This window comes from Xyrauchen texanus, chromosome 24 (genome assembly GCF_025860055.1).
Source record: "Xyrauchen texanus isolate HMW12.3.18 chromosome 24, RBS_HiC_50CHRs, whole genome shotgun sequence".
In the NCBI taxonomy this organism is placed as follows: Eukaryota; Metazoa; Chordata; class Actinopteri; order Cypriniformes; family Catostomidae; genus Xyrauchen; species Xyrauchen texanus.
In genome coordinates, this window is record NC_068299.1 from 614,452 (window position 1) to 634,347 (window position 19,896).

A 19,896-nucleotide genomic window follows, 5' to 3' on the forward strand; every position below is an offset into this window, starting at 1 on the left:
CACGGTATGCCAGATTTCCAGGTCAGCCCTGCACTCCACTATAATTAGAGGAAATCGATCGCATTAGCAGCCAAATTGCGCGCTTTGCGACTAATATGTACATTGGCAACTGGCTGGAAAATGTTTCTATTTCACTTACGAGTAATTGTGTAGTACAGTGATGTTCAGCAGCGAGATCCTTTCCCTGTGTTGAGAGTAAAAGATGTTCCAAATGTGTGTGTGTGTCCCAAGATGAAATCCACGTCACCCATTTGTATAGAATCAATTCCATGCCACATATATTTGCAAAAATATAAAGTATTGCAAAATAAAATAAAGTTTTGCAAAACAAAAAAAGTATTGAGCAAACAAAAAAAAAAAAATTAAAACAAAAATTAAGTATCACAAACGTAAAATAAAGTATCGAGAGAAAAAAGAATGTTTTGCAAACAAAAATAAAGAATTGCAAAATATAAATAAAATATAGCAAAAACCAAGATGTAATTAATTGCAAAAATCAATGACTGTTGTAAAATAATCTAAAGATCTTTTATCCTTTTTTATCTCTGCAACAGATTTTTAGGCAGCAATGATTTTGCCACACATCTTTTTCTTTGCAACGCTCCTTTTAATCTGCATTTCCATCATGTGTGAGCTCGTGATACCGTTTTGCCTTTGCGCTTCACTTTTCTCTGCGTTTCACTTTATGGCACTGTTTTGACGAGGGGTGGAGTCAGGGGATTGGGGCGTGTACAACGGGCTCAGTGATGCCTCTCTGGAAGTTACGTCATTAGCTTGAGACACGGATCAAACATCATGGCTGAGCACAGGCATGCAGGTGGATCTCAGGTATATAAAGTTGATTGTTTAAGGAAACTCATTTTAAAATATTCAATGGGGTATACCCGTCAAGTGAATTTTTAAGACAACGGTTTAATTTTGAAGAAAATGCCTGTACTTTTTGTCAAATTGACAGAGACAATTTTTTTTCTTGTTTTTCTTCAAATACTTTTTGGGAAAATATGTCTTATTGGTTGGAATCAAAGATTCACTCACTGCCCACTTTTGCTAGGAAACATGTTATGTTTGGAGTGCTGTTGGACGAGAAAAGAAATGAATTTCTTATTAATGTAATGTTGATACTGGGCACATTTTTCATTCATAAGTCCAAATGTATGAAGACGAAACCTTATTTTTCTGTATTTAAAAGAGAATTGATTTGTAATTTCTTTCCAGCGTTGGAATGTATGTGAAGTAAAAAGGCCCAGAAATTGGCTGGAATAATAAGAGACCTTGAGCTCTTAAAAGAGGAATAAAGAGACCCCTCTGTATTTTTATTTTTTATTTTATACATTTATTTATTTTAACTGATATGTGCCTTGCTTAATACTCATTTACCTGTACTTACCAATGCCATTGTAGATGTACATTCTGTTTTTTGTTCTGTTCTTGGTGTTCAATAAAAATAAAAAAAAATTGTTTCCTTTTATTTAATTAGCATTAAATGTGCTTTAACAGCGTTTGCTTCAGATAAAGAAGTTAGAGATCAGTTAAAGCGGTGGATTTATTAGCCATACTCGCTAACATAGCCAGCATCTGCAGTTTATTCTCTCTCAATTGATTGGACTATTGATTGATTCTTATGTTTATTTTATAGATTATAATTGTCTATACCATAATATGTTGTCTTCTAAAAAAATGTAAACTCCATATTTAAAAATATATAAATAGATGTTACATTATCACTGTTAAATGAGACAATAAATAGATTACAAATAAAAAGTTAAACGATCGTAACAAATAAGCATCCCAGGAAACGATCTACAAATAAAAGAACATCACGTATAATGTTAATTGTGCAATAGCAAAACAAGTTTAACAGATTGATTCTTAAGAGTAGGTGCCGATAACCTGGTTATATCCTGCTCTACTCGAGGCAGAGAAACAGCAGGAGAAAGCTGTTGTTGTTGTTGTTGTTGTTGCTGCTGACCCTGAGCTGCCTGAATATGACCGAAGCTTTGAGTCAGAACACTAATAAGATTCGTCACGACATCTGGATATTCTCTCTGCTAAATGTGACATGGCAAATCATTACATGAGATGACCTAGATACACATACATTTACAGTGAGCATTGTAAGAACTTAAGTAGCTTGTGAACAGGTTCGTTGAGCAATGGAGGAGTCAGGAGACAGCGAAGCAGGTTTGAAATCAGCACTTTAATTTCTTTCACGAACATACGACGGTCACCGCCGTAGAAATGTAAACATAAACAAAACAATATCACACTCAGTCTGTGGAGCTTTCTGGATCCTCTTCCTCTCGACACTTGGCGTCCCTTTAAATGTCTCTCTCCGTATCACTACAACAAGACACAGGTGTTAGAGATAATTACAAACCAGGTGACAAGCCTTACCGCTCTCTCTCTCCCGCAGACTGACTCACGACCACGCCCCCCATGCCACATAGCTGTATAACGCAGGGTTAAGAATATAGGGGATGTGAACATTTTATATTTCAAAACTTTATTTTTAAAGACAGAACACATGCACGTTTGTTACGATCGTTTAACTTTTTATTTGTAATCTATTTATTGTCTCCTTTAACAGTGATAATGTTACATCTAAATATGGAGTTTACATTTTTTTAGAAGACAACATATTATGGTATAGACAATTATAATCTATAAAATAAACATAAGAATCAATCAATTGTCCAATCAATTGAGAGAGAATAAACTGCAGATGCTGGCTATGTTAGTGAGTATGGCTAATAAATCCACCGCTTTAACTGATCTCTAACTTCTTTATCTGAAGCAAACGCTGTTAAAACACATTTAATGCTAATTAAATAAAAGGAAACAATTAACTTTATATACCTGAGATCCACCTGCATGCCTGTGCTCGGCCATGATGTTTGATCCGTGTCTCAAGCTAATGACGTAACTTCCAGAGAGGCATCACTGAGCCCGTTGTACACGCCCCAATCCCCTGACTCCACCCCCACGTCAAAACAGTGCCATAAAGTGAAACGCAGAGAAAAGTGAAGCGCAAAGGCAAAACGGTATCACGAGCTCACACGTGATGGAAATGCAGATTAAAAGGAGCGTTGCAAAGAAAAAGATGTGTGGCAAAATCATTGCTGCCTAAAAATCTGTTGCAGAGATAAAAAAGGATAAAAGATCTTTAGATTATTTTACAACAGTCATTGATTTTTGCAATTAATTACATCTTGGTTTTTGCTATATTTTATTTATATTTTGCAATTCTTTATTTTTGTTTGCAAAACTTTCTTTTTTTCTCTCGATACTTTATTTTACGTTTGTGATACTTAATTTTTGTTTTAAATTTTTTTTTTTTTGTTTGCTCAATACTTTTTTTGTTTTGCAAAACTTTATTTTATTTTGCAATACTTTATATTTTTGCAAATATATGTGGCATGGAATTGATCCCATACATTTGTCACTGAATAAGGTCCCTTTTAATACCCTTTCTGTTCGCTATTGTCATTTGTTGATTAAAAACACCACAAAAATAATCATTTAATTATAATCCCGTGTAGGACAGATGCCGTTCAAGGTGCTCTCAACATGTGCTCATTCACATGTGCAGTTTACATAGATGCCATCTTTCTTAAAGAGACAGTACCGGTTTTTAAAATGTTCACCAAATCAGTGTAAATACATGTAAATAGTACAAATGATGCTATTAAACAATACATATGTAGCAACCAAATTGGCCCGGTTGCTAGGGAGGGTAGAGTCACATGGGGTAACCTCCTCGTGGTGGTGATTAGTGGTTCTCTCAATGGGGCGTGTGGTGAGTTGTGCGTGGATGTCGCGGAGAATAGCGTGAAGCCTCCACACGCGCTATGTCTCCACGGTAATGTGCTCAACAAGTCACATGATAGGATGCGTGGATTGACGGACTCAGATGCGGAGGCAACTGAGATTTGTCCTCCGCCACCCGGATTGAGGTGAGTAACTGATTGAGGCGAATAATTCAGGACTTTGGGAATTGGGCGTTCCAGATTGGGAGAAAAAATAAATAAAATGTATATTATTAGTTATATTGGCAAAGGTTTTGTTAGTGCCCTTGCAAACTTTCTGCAAATTGTCAATTTTTGCCAACGGCTTGCCAGAGGTTCATTAATACCGGCGAAGAGCTGCAAGCTTCTGGCAAACATTTGTGGCAAATCAAAAGCTCAATTGCATGACGAAAATAACAAGTGGCAAGTTTGCGGCTAATTTGGCAGGGTGATGTTCTCAACATGTTAGTAATGTTGGAACGATAAACAACATTTGACACAATCTATTTAACCTAATAGTGAACAAACTGTGAAAAACGAGCAATTTTACTACAAAACCTAAATGTAAAATGTCGCAAGAAGAACACTTTTGAGTGACCACATGACCACCGGCTGAACGAAGCGCTTTGCTAAACTGAATCGTACTTCCCAACTCCCAAAATACAAACTAACCATCTGCGAGTTTGTGAAGTCAGACGGATCACTCGCCACACTTCTCTGTATTGTTAAAAGCAGCTCATGTCAAGACCATCAACTCTGGAGGTCTGATCTCATGTCTGAGGGAATATAATCCCGCCGACCCCTGCCGCAGGCGCTCTCAAGGGAGCGTGTCACCCCACACACATCACGGCAGGAGACACACACACGGGCTCCTGTCATCAAGCGGCAAGGTAATTAAAAACCCCTCACGCACAGAGACGGATGTTTAAGGTGGTTTGCTCTGTTTTCACATTACCATGTTTATATGATTGCAAACAGCAGTTTTGCATCCAATCAACATCTGTTTACCAGTAACTAGCGGCAAACCGCAGTTCTGAGGGGAAATGTCCACTGTGTGGCGCTAATAGCGAGTTAAATCGTGTTTTAAATCAACAAAAGCGTCCCCTCTTAAATCTACCTAAACTGATAGTGTCAGAGAAAGCAAATGTGAGATGAAAAACACAACTGCGTCATTTTGTGCTGCTTCTATGAGACTTTCGGGTCATGTGACGACTCGTGCGCTCTTCAGGACTCGTACCCGCTCCTTTACATCACAAGTGCAACGCTCAATCATTCGAGCTAACGTGCAATTTAATCACACTCGAACAAGCTTATAAATGTAGTTCATTATGTTAATATGAGCCATGCACAAGAGTAAAAGTTTAGATGTCATAAGATAGCATTGTGTGAGGAACAGGGTGGAAATTAAGTGTTTATGAACTGATAATCTGACGTTTTTACTCCTGACTTGTTATTAATTGTTGTTGTAGTTGCAAAAACGTAGGTCTAGTAACGCGATTCAGTGAGACAGACATGTGCGGATGCATTGCAAGAGTTAGCAAATCAAATCACTGCAAGTGGGCGGGGCTATTGCCGTACCAGGCGGTGATGCAGCCAGTCAGGATGCTCTCTACAGTAAAGGAAAACTGCGATGGGTCCAGTGAGGTGGGCAGCACAGAGCAGATGTGATCTCTGATTAACCTCTGATGATGGGGGTCAGAGGAACAGGACGCCAGTCATTTAAACACGTGATCTTTGATTGCTTTTGTACAGGCACAATGGTGGACGTTACGAGGAAATCTTATGTCCTCCTGACAAATTTGTTCCTCGTATGGAGGACTGTGAAAGTCTTCGGCTCAAACACAAGCTGATGTTCAAATTTAACTGCTAGTTGCTAGGCAACCATACATCCCATCCATCCCAAAATGACATAAAATGCGATTAGCCACAGATCCGTCATGCATGCAAATTTCAGTGGGTTTTCACCACAGGAATAAAATGTTACTCAATATCTGTTCAAAAGGGAATAATAATAATATACACTCACCTAAAGGATTATTAGGAACACATACTAATACTGTGTTTGACCCCTTTCGCCTTCAGAACTGCCTTAATTCTACGTGGCATTGATTCAACAAGGTGCTGAAAGCATTCTTTAGAAATGTTGGCCCATATTGATAGGATAGCATCTTGCAGTTGATGGAGATTTGTGGGATGCACATCCAGGGCACGAAGCTCCTGTTCCACCACATCCCAAAGATGCTCTATTGGGTTGAGATCTGGTGACTGTGGGGGCCATTTTAGTACAGTGAACTCATTGTCATGTTCAAGAAACCAATTTGAAATGATTCGAGCTTTGTGACATGGTGCATTATCCTGCTGGAAGTAGCCATCAGAGGATGGGTACATGGTGGCCATAAAGGGATGGACATGGTCAGAAACAATGCTCAGGTAGGCCGTGGCATTTAAACGATGCCCAATTGGCACTAAGGGGCCTAAAGTGTGCCAAGAAAACATCCCCACACCATTACACCACCACCACCAGCCTGCACAGTGGTAACAAGGCATGATGGATCCATGTTCTCATTCTGTTTACGCCAAATTCTGACTCTACCATCTGAATGTCTCAACAGAAATCGAGACTCATCAGACCAGGCAACATTTTTCCAGTCATCAACTGTCCAATTTTGGTGAGCTCTTGCAAATTGTAGCCTCTTTTTCCTATTTGTAGTGGAGATGAGTGGTACCCGGTGGGGTCTTCTGCTGTTGTAGCCCATCCGCCTCAAGGTTGTGCGTGTTGTGGCTTCACAAATGCTTTGCTGCATACCTCGGTTGTAACGAGTGGTTATTTCAGGCAAAGTTGCTCTTCTATCAGCTTGAATCAGTCGGCCCATTCTCCTCTGACCTCTAGCATCAACAAGGCATTTTCAGCCCACAGGACTGCCGCATACTGGATGTTTTTCCCTTTTCACACCATTCTTTGTAAACCCTAGAAATGGTTGTGCGTGAAAATCCCAGTAACTGAGCAGATTGTGAAATACTCAGACCAGCCCGTCTGGCACCAACAACCATGCCACGCTCAAAATTGCTTAAATCACCTTTCTTTCCCATTCTGACATTCAGTTTGGAGTTCAGGAGATTGTCTTGACCAGGACCACACCCCTAAATGCATTGAAGCAACTGCCATGTGATTGGTTGATTAGATAATTGCATTAATGAGAAATTGAACAAGTGTTCCTAATAATCCTTTAGGTGAGTGTACAAGAGGATATTTATATATATATGATAAAAATGTGATTCATTGTGTCATCGTTTGTCACCATCAATGTCACTGTTTACTCACCCTCATGTTGTTCACAGCTCGTATTACTGTCTGTCTTAAGAGGAATACAGAAGGAGAAGTTAGGCAGAATGTTAGTCACCATTCACTTTAGTTTCATTGAAACAAGATGCAATAAAAGTGAACAGTGACTGAGACAAGCAAACTGCTTAACATCTTTTGTGTTGCACAGAAGAAAGTCAGTGTAAAGGGATTAATGGAAAGGAGGCGGCGAGAAGCGTCTTGAGGGCTAATTAGCCGGATTAGGGGCCGGGTGTGCAGAATCACGACCCGCCCTCTGCCCTGCCACATTCCTCCCTAGTTCTCTCAGGCCGGAGAGCCCCCGGCATGACGTAAACCCCCCCCCTTCCCTGGGGAGGGGCATGCCTTCCGCCCCGTCTGCCGGCAGGTCATCCCTGTCTACCTGGATGAGGGAGTGGACAAGGGGAGGGAAACAACAAAAGTGTGGCAGTAAATCCCGTAACGGCGGTCGTGCCAAATTAATAAAAAATAAATAAAAACAGAGGGAAAGGCCAACACGGAGCGGCAGTGGGAGAGAGAGAGAGAGAGAGAGAGAGGAGTGTGAGAGAGAGGGAGAGCGAGAGGAGAGAGCGAGGGAGAGAGGAGAGAGAGAGATAGAGGAGAGGAAGAGAGAGAGAGCGAGGAGTGTGAGAGAGAGGGAGGGAGAGAGAGAGAGACGAGAGAGTAGGGAGAGAGAGAGAGAGAGCAGAGAGAGAGAGAGTGAGAGAGAGAGAGAGCTGAGGAGTGTGAGAGAGAGGAGAGAGAGAGAGAGAGAGAGAGAGAGAGAGAGAGAGAGAGAGAGAGAGAGCTGAGAGAGTGTGAGGGAGAGAGAGAGAAATAAAAACGTACTTGCTGGTTCTCCGATACGGCGTAACTTGGTCCTCGGCCACTCCTCCACCCTCTATCGGATGACTGCCGCGCCTTCCCAGACGGATCGTAGGCAGACGGAACGCCCGCCACGTTTTTGGTGAACGGTAGGGGTCTCCGCGCCCCTGGCAGCACTAACCGTTCCAGACGGTTGGTTGGGAGCCCCTCCTCCCCTCGCGGTCGGCAGCCGTTCCTCCGCTTCCATGCTGCTCCATTGGGGTGGATGGTAGCGCCAAGAACTCCACTACGGCGCATCCCTCCACCTTCATGAGTTTCGGCACCAGTGTGAAGGAGTTAATGGAAAGGAGGCGGCGAGAACCGGCTTGACGATATAAATCATATTTTAATTATAAACTGAACCAAAAAGACAAACACACAAAGGTGTCAGACAGCTGTCCGTAAATCTCTCTCTCTGTCGCACTGCCGTCTCCAGTCGGCCTTTATCCCTCTCGAGGGCTAATTAGCCTGATTAGGGGCCGGGTGAGCAGAATCACGACCCCGCCCTCCGCCCTGCTATAGTCAAACTAGTAACAGCATGAGGGTGATTCAATGATGACAGAATGTTCTCTTTAGGTGAACTCTCCTTTTAAAGGAATATTCCGGGTTCAGCTCAATCGACAGAATTTGTGGCATAACGTTGATTACCACAAAAATGTATTTCGACTCGTCCCTCCTTTTCTTAATAAAAAGGCAAACCTCGAGGTCACAGTGAGACACTTACAATGGAAGGTTTTCGGAGCATTTAAAGCAACGGCATTAATTGTTCTGTTCTCCTGCTGTGGAAGTGTTCGTGTCTTCAGAGATGACAGATGTTATGAGCTGGAGACTCTCAAGGCTTCTCTCAGGGGTTATTAATGTCTGCATGACGTCTCTCACAGAACAAGAGGCTTCGCTACACGGACACGATTTAATATTCAGTCCTGCCGCACGCATACTGACAGCAAAAGTGCAAAGTTGTGTATTAAAACAGCTGCTCTTCGTGTATGAATTCATCCATACGTGGGAGAATAAAAGCATTAGCAATCGTGTGTTCTCCTTCTCATCAAGCAGCTTTAAAGCTCAGGAGAAAGCCTCTGCCGTATGAAGCCATTTATCATAATGTATGGTTCTTGCGATCATGCAGTGAGAGTAAACTCGCCCTGCTGTAAGGAGTGGGTGATGTGGAAGAGTATGTCTCATGCAGACGTGATGTGGCTTTCAAAAGTGGGTCACTTATTTCCTAAAAGACCGGGAAAATCCCCGGTATGCCAGATTACCAGTCCAGCCCTGCAAAGGGGTAATCACTAGCACGCTAGCAACAGCGAGAGAGGAGCAAGCTATTTTATTTGCATTACGTCTTGATGTAATCCTTCCTCATGATCACGCAGCGTGTTTTCATCCGCTGAACGGGAGACTAAACACTAATAAGGTGCGACGAGACTCACGATGCACGGGTAAGCCATTCGCGCATCACAAGCCGATCAACTATTGAGCCCTTAACAGCTCCAAAATCCTAAAACGTTCTTTCCAGGTTTAATGTATATTTGCTTGACCCAAGCAAAGCGTATCTCAGCGAGTATTGTCGCTGACTATCACACCTGGTGTCGTGAGTTTGAATCAAGGGTGTGCTGAGTGACTCTAGCCAGGTCTCCTTAGCAACCAAATTGGGCCGGTTGCTAGGGAGGGTAGAGTCACATGGGGTAACCTCCTCGTGGTCGCTATAATGTGGTTCTCGCTCTCAATGGGGCATGTGCTGAGTGAGTCCAGTCAGGTCTCCTTAGCAACCAAATTGGCCCGGTTGCTAGGGAGGGTAGAGTCACATGGGGTAACCTCCTTGAGGTCACTATAATGTGGTTTTTGCTCTCGGTGGGGCGTGTGGTGAGTGACTCCAGTCAGGTCTCCTTAGCAACCAAATTGGCCCGGTTGCTAGGGAGGTTAGAGTCACATGGGGTAACCTCCTCGTGGTCACTATAATGTGGTTCTCGCTCTCAATGGGGCATGTGCTGAGTGAGTCCAGTCAGGTCTCCTTAGCAACCAAATTGGCCCGGTTGCTAGGGAGGGTAGAGTCACATGGGGTAACCTCCTCGTGGTCACTATAATGTGGTTCTCGCTCTCGGTGGGGCGTGTGGTGAGTTGTGTGTGGATGCCGCGGAGAACAGCGTGAAGCCTCCACACGCGCTACGTCTCCACGGTAACGCGCTCAACAAGCCACGTGATAAAATGCGCGGATTGACGGTCTCAGACGTGGAGGCAACTGAGATTCGAGTAACCGTGCCACCACGAGGACTTACAGCGCATTGGGAATTTGTAAGTTACACAAGTGTCAACGGGAAATTACAAGATGCTTACTGATCTAGCCGCATGTATACGGGAGTAAAGAGAAAGATGCTAACACAGGGCATGCAAACGCAGCTTTCTAGCATTAAACGACTTTCCAGTGTCCATGCAAGCTCTTCTGAAACACTAAAGGTCTTCCTTATGGACACCATATCATCTTTCTTGAGTCCACTCGCACTTTAAATCTCACACACACACTCATGTTAAATTAATTAACAGCTCTGCACCAGATTAATTGAAAAATGTAAATGTAATTACTTGAGGCCTACTTACTGCTATAAATCTCAATGTGCCCTCATTTCAGATAACAAGAGCTGGAGGTACTGTAATTAGAGTGGCTGAATTACCCAGCGTGCCCGGCCACTGTGCCGTTTCCCAACAGCATTGATTTCGATCTCTTACTGTAGACTGATGAGACACACACACAGAGCGGCAACCCAAAATCAATCCAAATTCACCTGAATCAGCCTCTGGTGACCCGGGACTCGGCCTGTGCTTTAGCTGATGGCTCATTTCACATTCCTTAAACATTTGTTTCATCATCATCAATCCATTCATTTATTCTTACAAGTTCCTCGAGTAGTCGAGGAGGCGCCACTGAAGTGAGTTCAAACACACATACATAATAGATACAAACGAGTCATCTTACCTTCCCAAAACTCCCCTTCCCGATGGCTCGGAGGATCTGGAAGTGATCGAAATTCACTGTGGAGAAAAAACGAAAAAAGCAGATTCATTAAATGAACGGCAAAAACGCAACACTCAAGAGGAATCATTCACCAAAATAATAATAAAAAAGAATATTCTGTCATCATTTACTCACACTCATGTCATTCCAAACCTGTATGACTTTCTTCTGTGCGCTTTTACATACAATGTAAGCAAATGGGGTCAGATGCTGCCAAGATCCCAGTTTTGGGGAGTATTTAACTAAAAGTAGTGATGCTAATAACTCCACTACATGTTTCATTAGCGTGACAATCGTTCAGCTATTTTTACAACAGTGAACTTTTCCAGTAACGAGTGACATTGCAACAAGCAGCACAGCATTTAAGTGAATCTGTTCTTTTGGGCAGTTCATGTAAACAAACCAGTTCACATAAATGATTCACTGGATCCCCTCGCAGCCTTCGTCTTCTTTTTTTAAAGTTAAATATTTAGTGTTTTGTTGTTGTTTATCAGTACATTATGATTCAGTTATATAAGATGTGGTTGTGGCAGAGCGGAGGGCGGAGGGTCGTGATTATACACACCCGGTCCCTTATCAGGCTAATCAAGCCACCTTTCCATTGACTGCATTACACTGGTGCCGAAATCCGGGAAGGAGGAGGGATACGGCGTAGTAGAGTTCTCGCCACTACCGTCCACCCCAACGGAGCAGCCGCGGACATCTGCCGGGGGACGAGGAGCCCAGCCGACTGGAAACGGAGGAACAGCCGCCGACCGCGAGCGGGGAGGGGCTCGCTGCTGACCGCCTGGAGCGGGAGAACCACTGCAGGGGCGAGGGAGACCCCTTCTGTTCCCCAAGAACGCGGCGGGGCGTTCCGTCCACCAGGGCCTGGAGGTCTGCCTCCGATCCGCTCGGAGAGGCGTGGCTGTCGTCCGATAGAGGGTGGAGGAGTGGCCGAGGAACAAGCTGCGGCGTATCGGAGAACTGGTAAGTGTTTTTTTTCTCTCTCTCTCTCTCTCCTCTCTCACTGGCGCTCCGTGTTGGCCTTTTCCCTCTCATTTAAAATGTACAGTGTTTTTTGGGGGGGTACTATACTGTTACAGGAAGTACCTGCCTCCACGAGGAATAAAGGCCGACTGCGGAGGATTGTGCGGGAGAGAGAGAGATCATTTACGGACATGTCCGCCATATGTGTGTTTGTTGTCTTTTAAGTTTATAATTTATATTCATCATATTTGTTTAACCTTGCTTTTACTATAGTAATATATGTAATAACATGACTGTAGTAAATGTTTTTTATATATACAGTAATACTGTAGTATCCATTTAGTAACATGGTTAAATTGTGATTACTGTAGTAGCCTTATGGTGCGTTCACATGCAATGCGAAGCGAGCGTTTCGCGCGGCGCCATTACATACAAAGTCAATGCCAAGATGCGAATAGATGCGAATTCGCACCGGGCGACGCAAATGAAGGGAATCGCTTCATTCGCGTATTTACGCGAGTCGAAATTGGCCAACTTGAGCGAGAAATTCGCTTGACACGTTGTGGCGATAGCCAATCAGCATTGAGATTGTCCGGATGTCACTGACGTACTGATGTAGCAGCAGAAGAAATCTGGAAAAATGGAAGATTGTTGTAGCGGTGTGTGTGTGGGCACACAGAGTTGTATGACACAACGTCATACATGTACAGAGACTGGACGAATAAAAGACATCGCTTGGAGAAAAGTGAGCGAGGAAGTTGGACGACCTGGTACGTTCGGTAAATATGCGCCACTACTTGATTCCAGCTATTGGATGAACTTTACTATCAACCAAGTCGTAGAAGCCCCGCCTCCTGTCCTTTTCCAGAAGAGAAGCGGGAATACTCGCGGGTTCACGTTACTCGCGGGAATGCGAGTTTAAACACGTTTATAATCCAACGGACAAACTCGCGTGAGCAATGCGAGGCGAAAATATTCTTCGCGTTGTGTGTGAACGCACCATTAAACCATGGTTCATTTTCACAAGGGAATGTCATCGTAATTAAATTATTACATATCTAAATATATTTTCTTCTTTAAATAGCTTCAATGTAATTTGCTACTTTTTGCCAGTAGCTTCAACAGTATCTACAGCTACTCTTTACAACGATACATTAGCTTGTATGAAACTCCGAACGCTGCTATTGATTGTGAGAGTACACCAAAGCCACTCAAAGGTCTTTATTAACTGTCAATCGTTCTAACAAACTAATCACAATGTTCGTTAGGTGACGCCAGAATTCCACATGATGTCTGATCATCTCTTCTCACACGGATCTGTCTGAGACAGTGAAATGTGCTCAGATGTTATTCTCCACTCAAGTCGCTATCAATGTCACAGTGCTAACTAAGCAATCACGAGTCAGTCTCTCAGGTTACAGACTCATTGTACCGGTGTAACGGATGTTAGATGAAAAGATTGCATATTAAATTGACTCGTTACTATCATGCACTCAGATTGTAATGTTTGCATCCAAAATGTAGGATAAAATTCGTGGCGCTGAAGTGGGATTTTTTACACATTATGAAATTCAACATTATATAATTGAAGCAGAATGCTCTTTTTTTGTTTGACATTTAACTTTTATGTCTATGTTCAGAATAGCATCCCAACATAATACTATACTGTTTTTGCACTATGGAATACCTGGATGACCAACTACATGTGTCGATATGTGCAGCAGAGCTCACTGCATGAGGTACTGTATCCATCCATTTCCATTAGGGCTGAAATGATCTGATATGATCAGTCAACATTATCAACAACCTCAAAAATTGCAGATAAATTTTTGTTGTTGTTAAATAGTCATTATTTAATGCGTTACATCTTTAATGCGTTACATCTTTAATGCGTTACATCTTTAATGCGGTTATATTTACAGTTTTTTACGATTGCTATGACAAATTTTTCAATAATTTTAACAATTTTCCAAAACTCTTAACACAGTTAGCACTACATCCGTCTGTGTAAGCTATACTATTAACACATTTGTTGTTGCTTTAACACAAAATGCATACAATTAACACAAATTTAAAATGCTTGAACTTCTTTTACACACAAGCTCAAACAAGACCAAAACAATGGATTTTTACTGCCAAATTTACCAACGCTTTAACACTGTATGTCAGAACAGATAACACTATGTTCTAAACCTAACCTTACAGGCTAAAGTCAAGGTAAACAGCTGTTTATATTGTGAACTGAAACACAAATATATCCCCTGTATTTTATTCTATTGTTACTGAGAAACAGCTGATTGAATTATGCAAATATATAAATCACAGCTGATTCCCATCTAGGAAACACACTCAGGTGTTGAGGTTCGCATGACCATATGGTATAATGTAAAAGAGGACCTTTTGGGCTGATGTTTTGTGGAAAGGGAACAATATAGAGCAACAAAAGAAAGAAAGAAAAATGTCTGCACTAGGTAGAGGAAGACGTATACAAGGACAAGGGCAAGGGAGAGGAGTGGGACAATGTGGCATTCCACCATTCCTGTGCAGTCACAGCATGGTTTGACGCCCATCCTAGGATGATGTCCCATTTCCTTGCCCCTTACTCCCCTTTCCTCAACCCCATTGAGGAGTTTTTCTCATCCTGGAGATGGAAGGTTTTTGACCATCGTCCACATGACCAAATGTCCCTCCTGGATGCAATGGATGCTGCATGCCAAGACATCACAGCTGAACACTGCCAGGGGTGGATAAGGCATGCCAAAAGATTCTTCCCACGATGCCTTGCCAGAGAAGATATCAGGTGTGATGTGGATGAGAACATGTGGCCAAATGCAGAAGACCGGGCAGATTAGAAGAAGACTCTTTCTTTTCTTCTTGTTTTTATTCTTCTGGTGCTTTTTCTGTTTGTATATCTTGCAGTAATGTCCTTTTGCAAATAAAGTCTTTACTGCAGCAATTCTGTCTCTGTCTTTTTTTTTTCAGAAACTGTACATTCTATAAAGCTACTCTGAGATGGTCATTCATTATTTGTATTGAAGTTCTGCAGCAAAAGAAACAAAATGCATTTACTAAACCCAACAAAACAAAAATGTAGAGAGGCATCAAAAGAAACTGGAAAACACAATCTATGATACAATATACTGTCTGTTGTATAAGGGCAGACCTGACACATAAAATAATGCAGTTTCAGTAATTTCAGCTGATGATAGTGTTTTTTTGTCATTGTGTTATGATTGACTAAATGTTCCTGTTGGAAGAGAACATGTGTTAGTGTTTTGAATAATTATTTGATTTTGAAACATGTTTGCAGTGTTTTGTTAGACATAGTGTATTGTGTTAGTGTATTATTGTATTTTGAAAATTAGTTTTGGAGTTTAGTTTACAATGTGTGATTTTGAGCATGAAATTAACCGTTTTGCCAATTGTGTGTTTTAGGTGTGTTGGTGCGTTAAGAGTTTAGGAAACTTGTTAAATGTATTGAAAAAACTGTCATAGCGATTGGAAAAAACTGTAATGCGGTTATATTTAATGCGTTACATCTTTAATGCGGTTATATTTAATGCGTCACATCTTTAATGCGGTTGTATTTAATGCGTTACATTTTTAATGCGGTTGTATTTAATGCGTCACATCTTTAATGCGGTTGTATTTAATGCGTCACATCTTTAATGCGGTTATATTTAATGCGTCACATCTTTAATGCGGTTGTATTTAATGCGTCACATCTTTAATGCGGTTGTATTTAATGCGTCACATCTTTAATGCGGTTATATTTAATGCGTCACATCTTTAATGCGGTTGTATTTAATGCGTCACATCTTTAATGCGGTTGTATTTAATGCGTCACATCTTTAATGCGGTTGTATTTAATGCGTCACATCTTTAATGCGGTTGTATTTAATGCGTCACATCTTTAATGCGGTTGTATTTAATGCGCCACATCTTTAATGCGGTTGTATTTAATGCGTCACATCTTTAATGCGGTTGTATTTAATGCGCCACATCTTTAATGCGGTTGTATTTAATGCGTCACATCTTTAATGCGGTTGTATTTAATGCGTCACATCTTTAATGCGGTTGTATTTAATGCGTCACATCTTTAATGCGGTTGTATTTAATGCGTCACATCTTTAATGCGGTTGTATTTAATGCGTCACATCTTTAATGCGGTTATATTTAATGCGTCACATCTTTAATGCGGTTGTATTTAATGCGCCACATCTTTAATGCGGTTATATTTAATGCGTCACATCTTTAATGCGGTTGTATTTAATGCGTCACATCTTTAATGCGGTTGTATTTAATGCGCCACATCTTTAATGCGGTTGTATTTAATGCGTCACATCTTTAATGCGGTTGTATTTAATGCGTCACATCTTTAATGCGGTTGTATTTAATGCGTCACATCTTTAATGCGGTTGTATTTAATGCGTCACATCTTTAATGCGGTTGTATTTAATGCGTCACATCTTTAATGCGGTTATATTTAATGCGTCACATCTTTAATGCGGTTGTATTTAATGCGTCACATCTTTAATGCGGTTGTATTTAATGCGCCACATCTTTAATGCGGTTGTATTTAATGCGTCACATCTTTAATGCGGTTATATTTAATGCGTCACATCTTTAATGCGGTTGTATTTAATGCGTCACATCTTTAATGCAGTTATATTTAATGCGTCACATCTTTAATGCGGTTGTATTTAATGCGTCGCATCTTTAATGCGGTTATATTTAATGCGTCACATCTTTAATGCGGTTATATTTAATGCGTCACGTCTTTAATGCGGTTATATTTAATGCGTCACATCTTTAATGCGGTTATATTTAATGCGTCACGTCTTTAATGCGGTTATACTTAATGCGTCACATCTTTAATGCGGTTATATTTAATGCGTCACATCTTTAATGCGGTTATATTTAATGCGTCACATCTTTAATGCAGTTATATTTCATGCGTTACGTCTTTAATGCGGTTATATTTAATGAATATATTTTCTCTCTCTCTCTGTCTCTCTCCCTCCCCTCATCTCTCCCAGAGCTCCAGAGAGGCAAGGAAGACCTACTGGCAGAAGAGCAACACCTCCCCTCCAGGAAGGGAGGGGAATATGTTTCCCTGGCCTGAGTTGGGCGGTGGAGAAGTGTGACGAGGAGGAGGGCGTGGCCGGATGCACGCCCAGCCCTGAATTGTTCTAATCAGCGGAAAGGGGGATATAAATGAGCCAGAGGCGCCAGTTCGAGAGAGAGAGAGACACACAGTAACTGTGTGTGTGTGTGTGTCTGTGTTTTTAAGTTGATTTATGTTGTTAAAAGTTTAATTGACCGCTCAGCCGGTTCCCGCCTCCTACTGCCCATCCTTACCGTTACACATATATATATATATTGAATTAAAAACTAAAGCAATAATACTAAAAAGTAAAACTAATTTATTTACAAAAAAGTACAAAATACAATAAAAAATAAACATTTGCACATACAATACAGTACATACCTACACCTCAACCAAATACCAAAAAAAATGCATCTCTTTGTAAAATGTGGAACAACATGAGGGTGAGTAAATGATGACGAGTAAATGATGACAGAATTGTCATTTTTGGGTGAACTGTTCCTTTAAGACTGCTTTTTCCCTCCATACTGGTTTGATAAGCTCTAAAAAGCCTTTTTCTGTCAGGAAGGTCGTCCGTTCATGACGAGTAGAGCTGTGATACGGGTGTCTGTACAGATGAAATGGACGGTTCCTTTCACTAATGGGTTTTGCTTCTTTTTCAACATTTCCCCTCAGGCGACCCGTGAGTGGACATTCATACGAGCTTCCTGTTTGAAGAAATGCTCAGAAACACACTTGAGAGGAAGATGAAGACACGGGTCACCACAGTTACCAGTGTTATGATGGTTTACACTGGAGTTCAACCATCTCTCAGAAATATGGTCAGCTGGTTATTTTCTTTGACTACTTTCTGTTCCCTATTTGTTCCTGGTGAGTCAAAGAAATTTCAGAAACCTAATATGATATTTAGAGATTTCTCCAGACTGCTACACACATATAATGGAGTGGTGGTGGTGTAGTGGTCTTAGCACATAACTGGTAATCTGGTAATCAGAAGGTCGCTGGTTCGATCCCCACAGTCACCACCATTGTGTCCTTGAGTAAGACACTTAACTCCAGGTTGCTCCGGGGGGATTGCCCCTGTAATAAGTGCACTGTATAATACATTGGTACTCAGAAGGTTGCTGGTTCGATCCCCACAGCCACCACCATTGTGTCCTTGAGTAAGGCACTTAACTCCAGGTTGCTCCGGGGGGATTGTCCCTGTAATAAGTGCTCTGTATAATACATTGGTACTCAGAAGGTTGCTGGTTTGAGCCCCACAGTCACCACCATTGTGTCCTTGAGTAAGACACTTAACTCCAGGTTGCTCCGGGGGGATTGTCCCTGTAATAAGTGCTCTGTATAATACATTGGTAATCAGAAGGTTGCTGGTTCGATCCCCACAGTCACCACCATTGTGTCCTTGAGTAAGACACTTAACTCCAGGTTGCTCCGGGGATTGTCCCTGTAATAAGTGCTCTGTATAATACATTGGTAATCAGAAGGTTGCTGGTTCGATCCCCACAGTCACCACCATTGTGTCCTTGAGTAAGACACTTAACTCCAGGTTGCTCCGGGGATTGTCCCTGTAATAAGTGCTCTGTATAATACATTGGTAATCAGAAGGTTGCTGGTTCGATCCCCACAGTCACCACCATTGTGTCCTTGAGTAAGGCACTTAACTCCAGGTTGCTCGGGGATTGTCCCTGTAATAAGTGCTCTGTATAATACATTGGTAATCAGAAGGTTGCTGGTTCGATCCCCACAGTCACCACCATTGTGTCCTTGAGTAAGACACTTAACTCCAGGTTGCTCCGGGGATTGTCCCTGTAATAAGTGCACTGTAAGTCACTTTGGATAAAAGCATCTGATAAATGTAAATGTAAATATAAATATATAATGCATGAGCCCTGTGTACTCCACGAGCTGAACACGCAGGAAATGCAACAAGATCTGTCCGTTAGCTGAAGGCTTTCCAGGTGGTTTATCGGTAACACATCAGTAGCTGACGCTGAGTCAGCAGAGCGGCGGGTATAATGGACGGGCTGAGCTGAATGTAGCGGCTCTTGGCACTCGTCACGCTGGACTGAAGCCAACACGAGCCGTGATATCCAACAGACCGCTAATGGACCGATCACAACTGAGATAGCACAATCTGTAATACAGCACTGGGCACGAGGACCTGTGGGAACTTTCACTAGACTTTGATCTTTCTGAAGGAGATATGAGCAGTACAGAAAGCTTTAGGATGAGTTTGTTGCATCAGAGACACTGAACCGTTGTCTCAGCACTCAACAGACATCTTGTGTATGAGATAACACAAGTCTTTATAAACACATAGATGGGTCAATAAATGCAATCAATTAAAGAACAATCACAATTCATAATTCAACATTTGATACTTATTTCAAATGACTTTGAAACATTCAAACATTGATAATAAACCCCTGTGGATGGGGACATGAGGTAAGATTAACAGACTCTTCAGGATTTTAATCCTTGTGTTAAGATTATTTATAAATCTCTCATGTTGCATCTTTTATCAACTTCTTTTTTAATAATCACATTTATCACAGGTTTGTACTCCTTTTTTGGTACTATGCCATAAATGTGGTTTATGTGGACATTTCTAGTGTGATTATGTGTGTGCGTGTTTCTTTGTGTGTGGGTTTTGTGTGTGCTCATATGTCCGAGGACTTTGTGTGTGTGTGTGTGTGTGAGTATGTGTTTGTGTCTCTGTCTGTGTGTGTGTGTTTGTGTCTGTGTGTGTGTGTGTGTGTGTGTGTTTGTGTCTGTGTGTGTGTATGTGTTTTTGTGTGTGGGGGGTTTGTTTGTGTGTGTGTTTGTGAGTTTCTGTGTG

At 41.7% G+C, this 19,896-nt stretch overlaps 1 protein-coding gene across 1 annotated transcript in view; it reads right to left on the reverse strand.

Annotated features, from left to right (window-relative positions):
• The window catches only part of LOC127617589 (serine/threonine-protein kinase 32C), a 108,708-nt gene that overhangs the window by 64,428 nt on the left and 24,384 nt on the right, over positions 1 to 19,896 (reverse strand). The window contains exon 2 of the mRNA XM_052089575.1: positions 10,937 to 10,992. Coding sequence (XP_051945535.1) covers positions 10,937 to 10,992 — 56 coding nt within the window. The remainder of the gene's footprint in view (positions 1 to 10,936; positions 10,993 to 19,896) is intronic.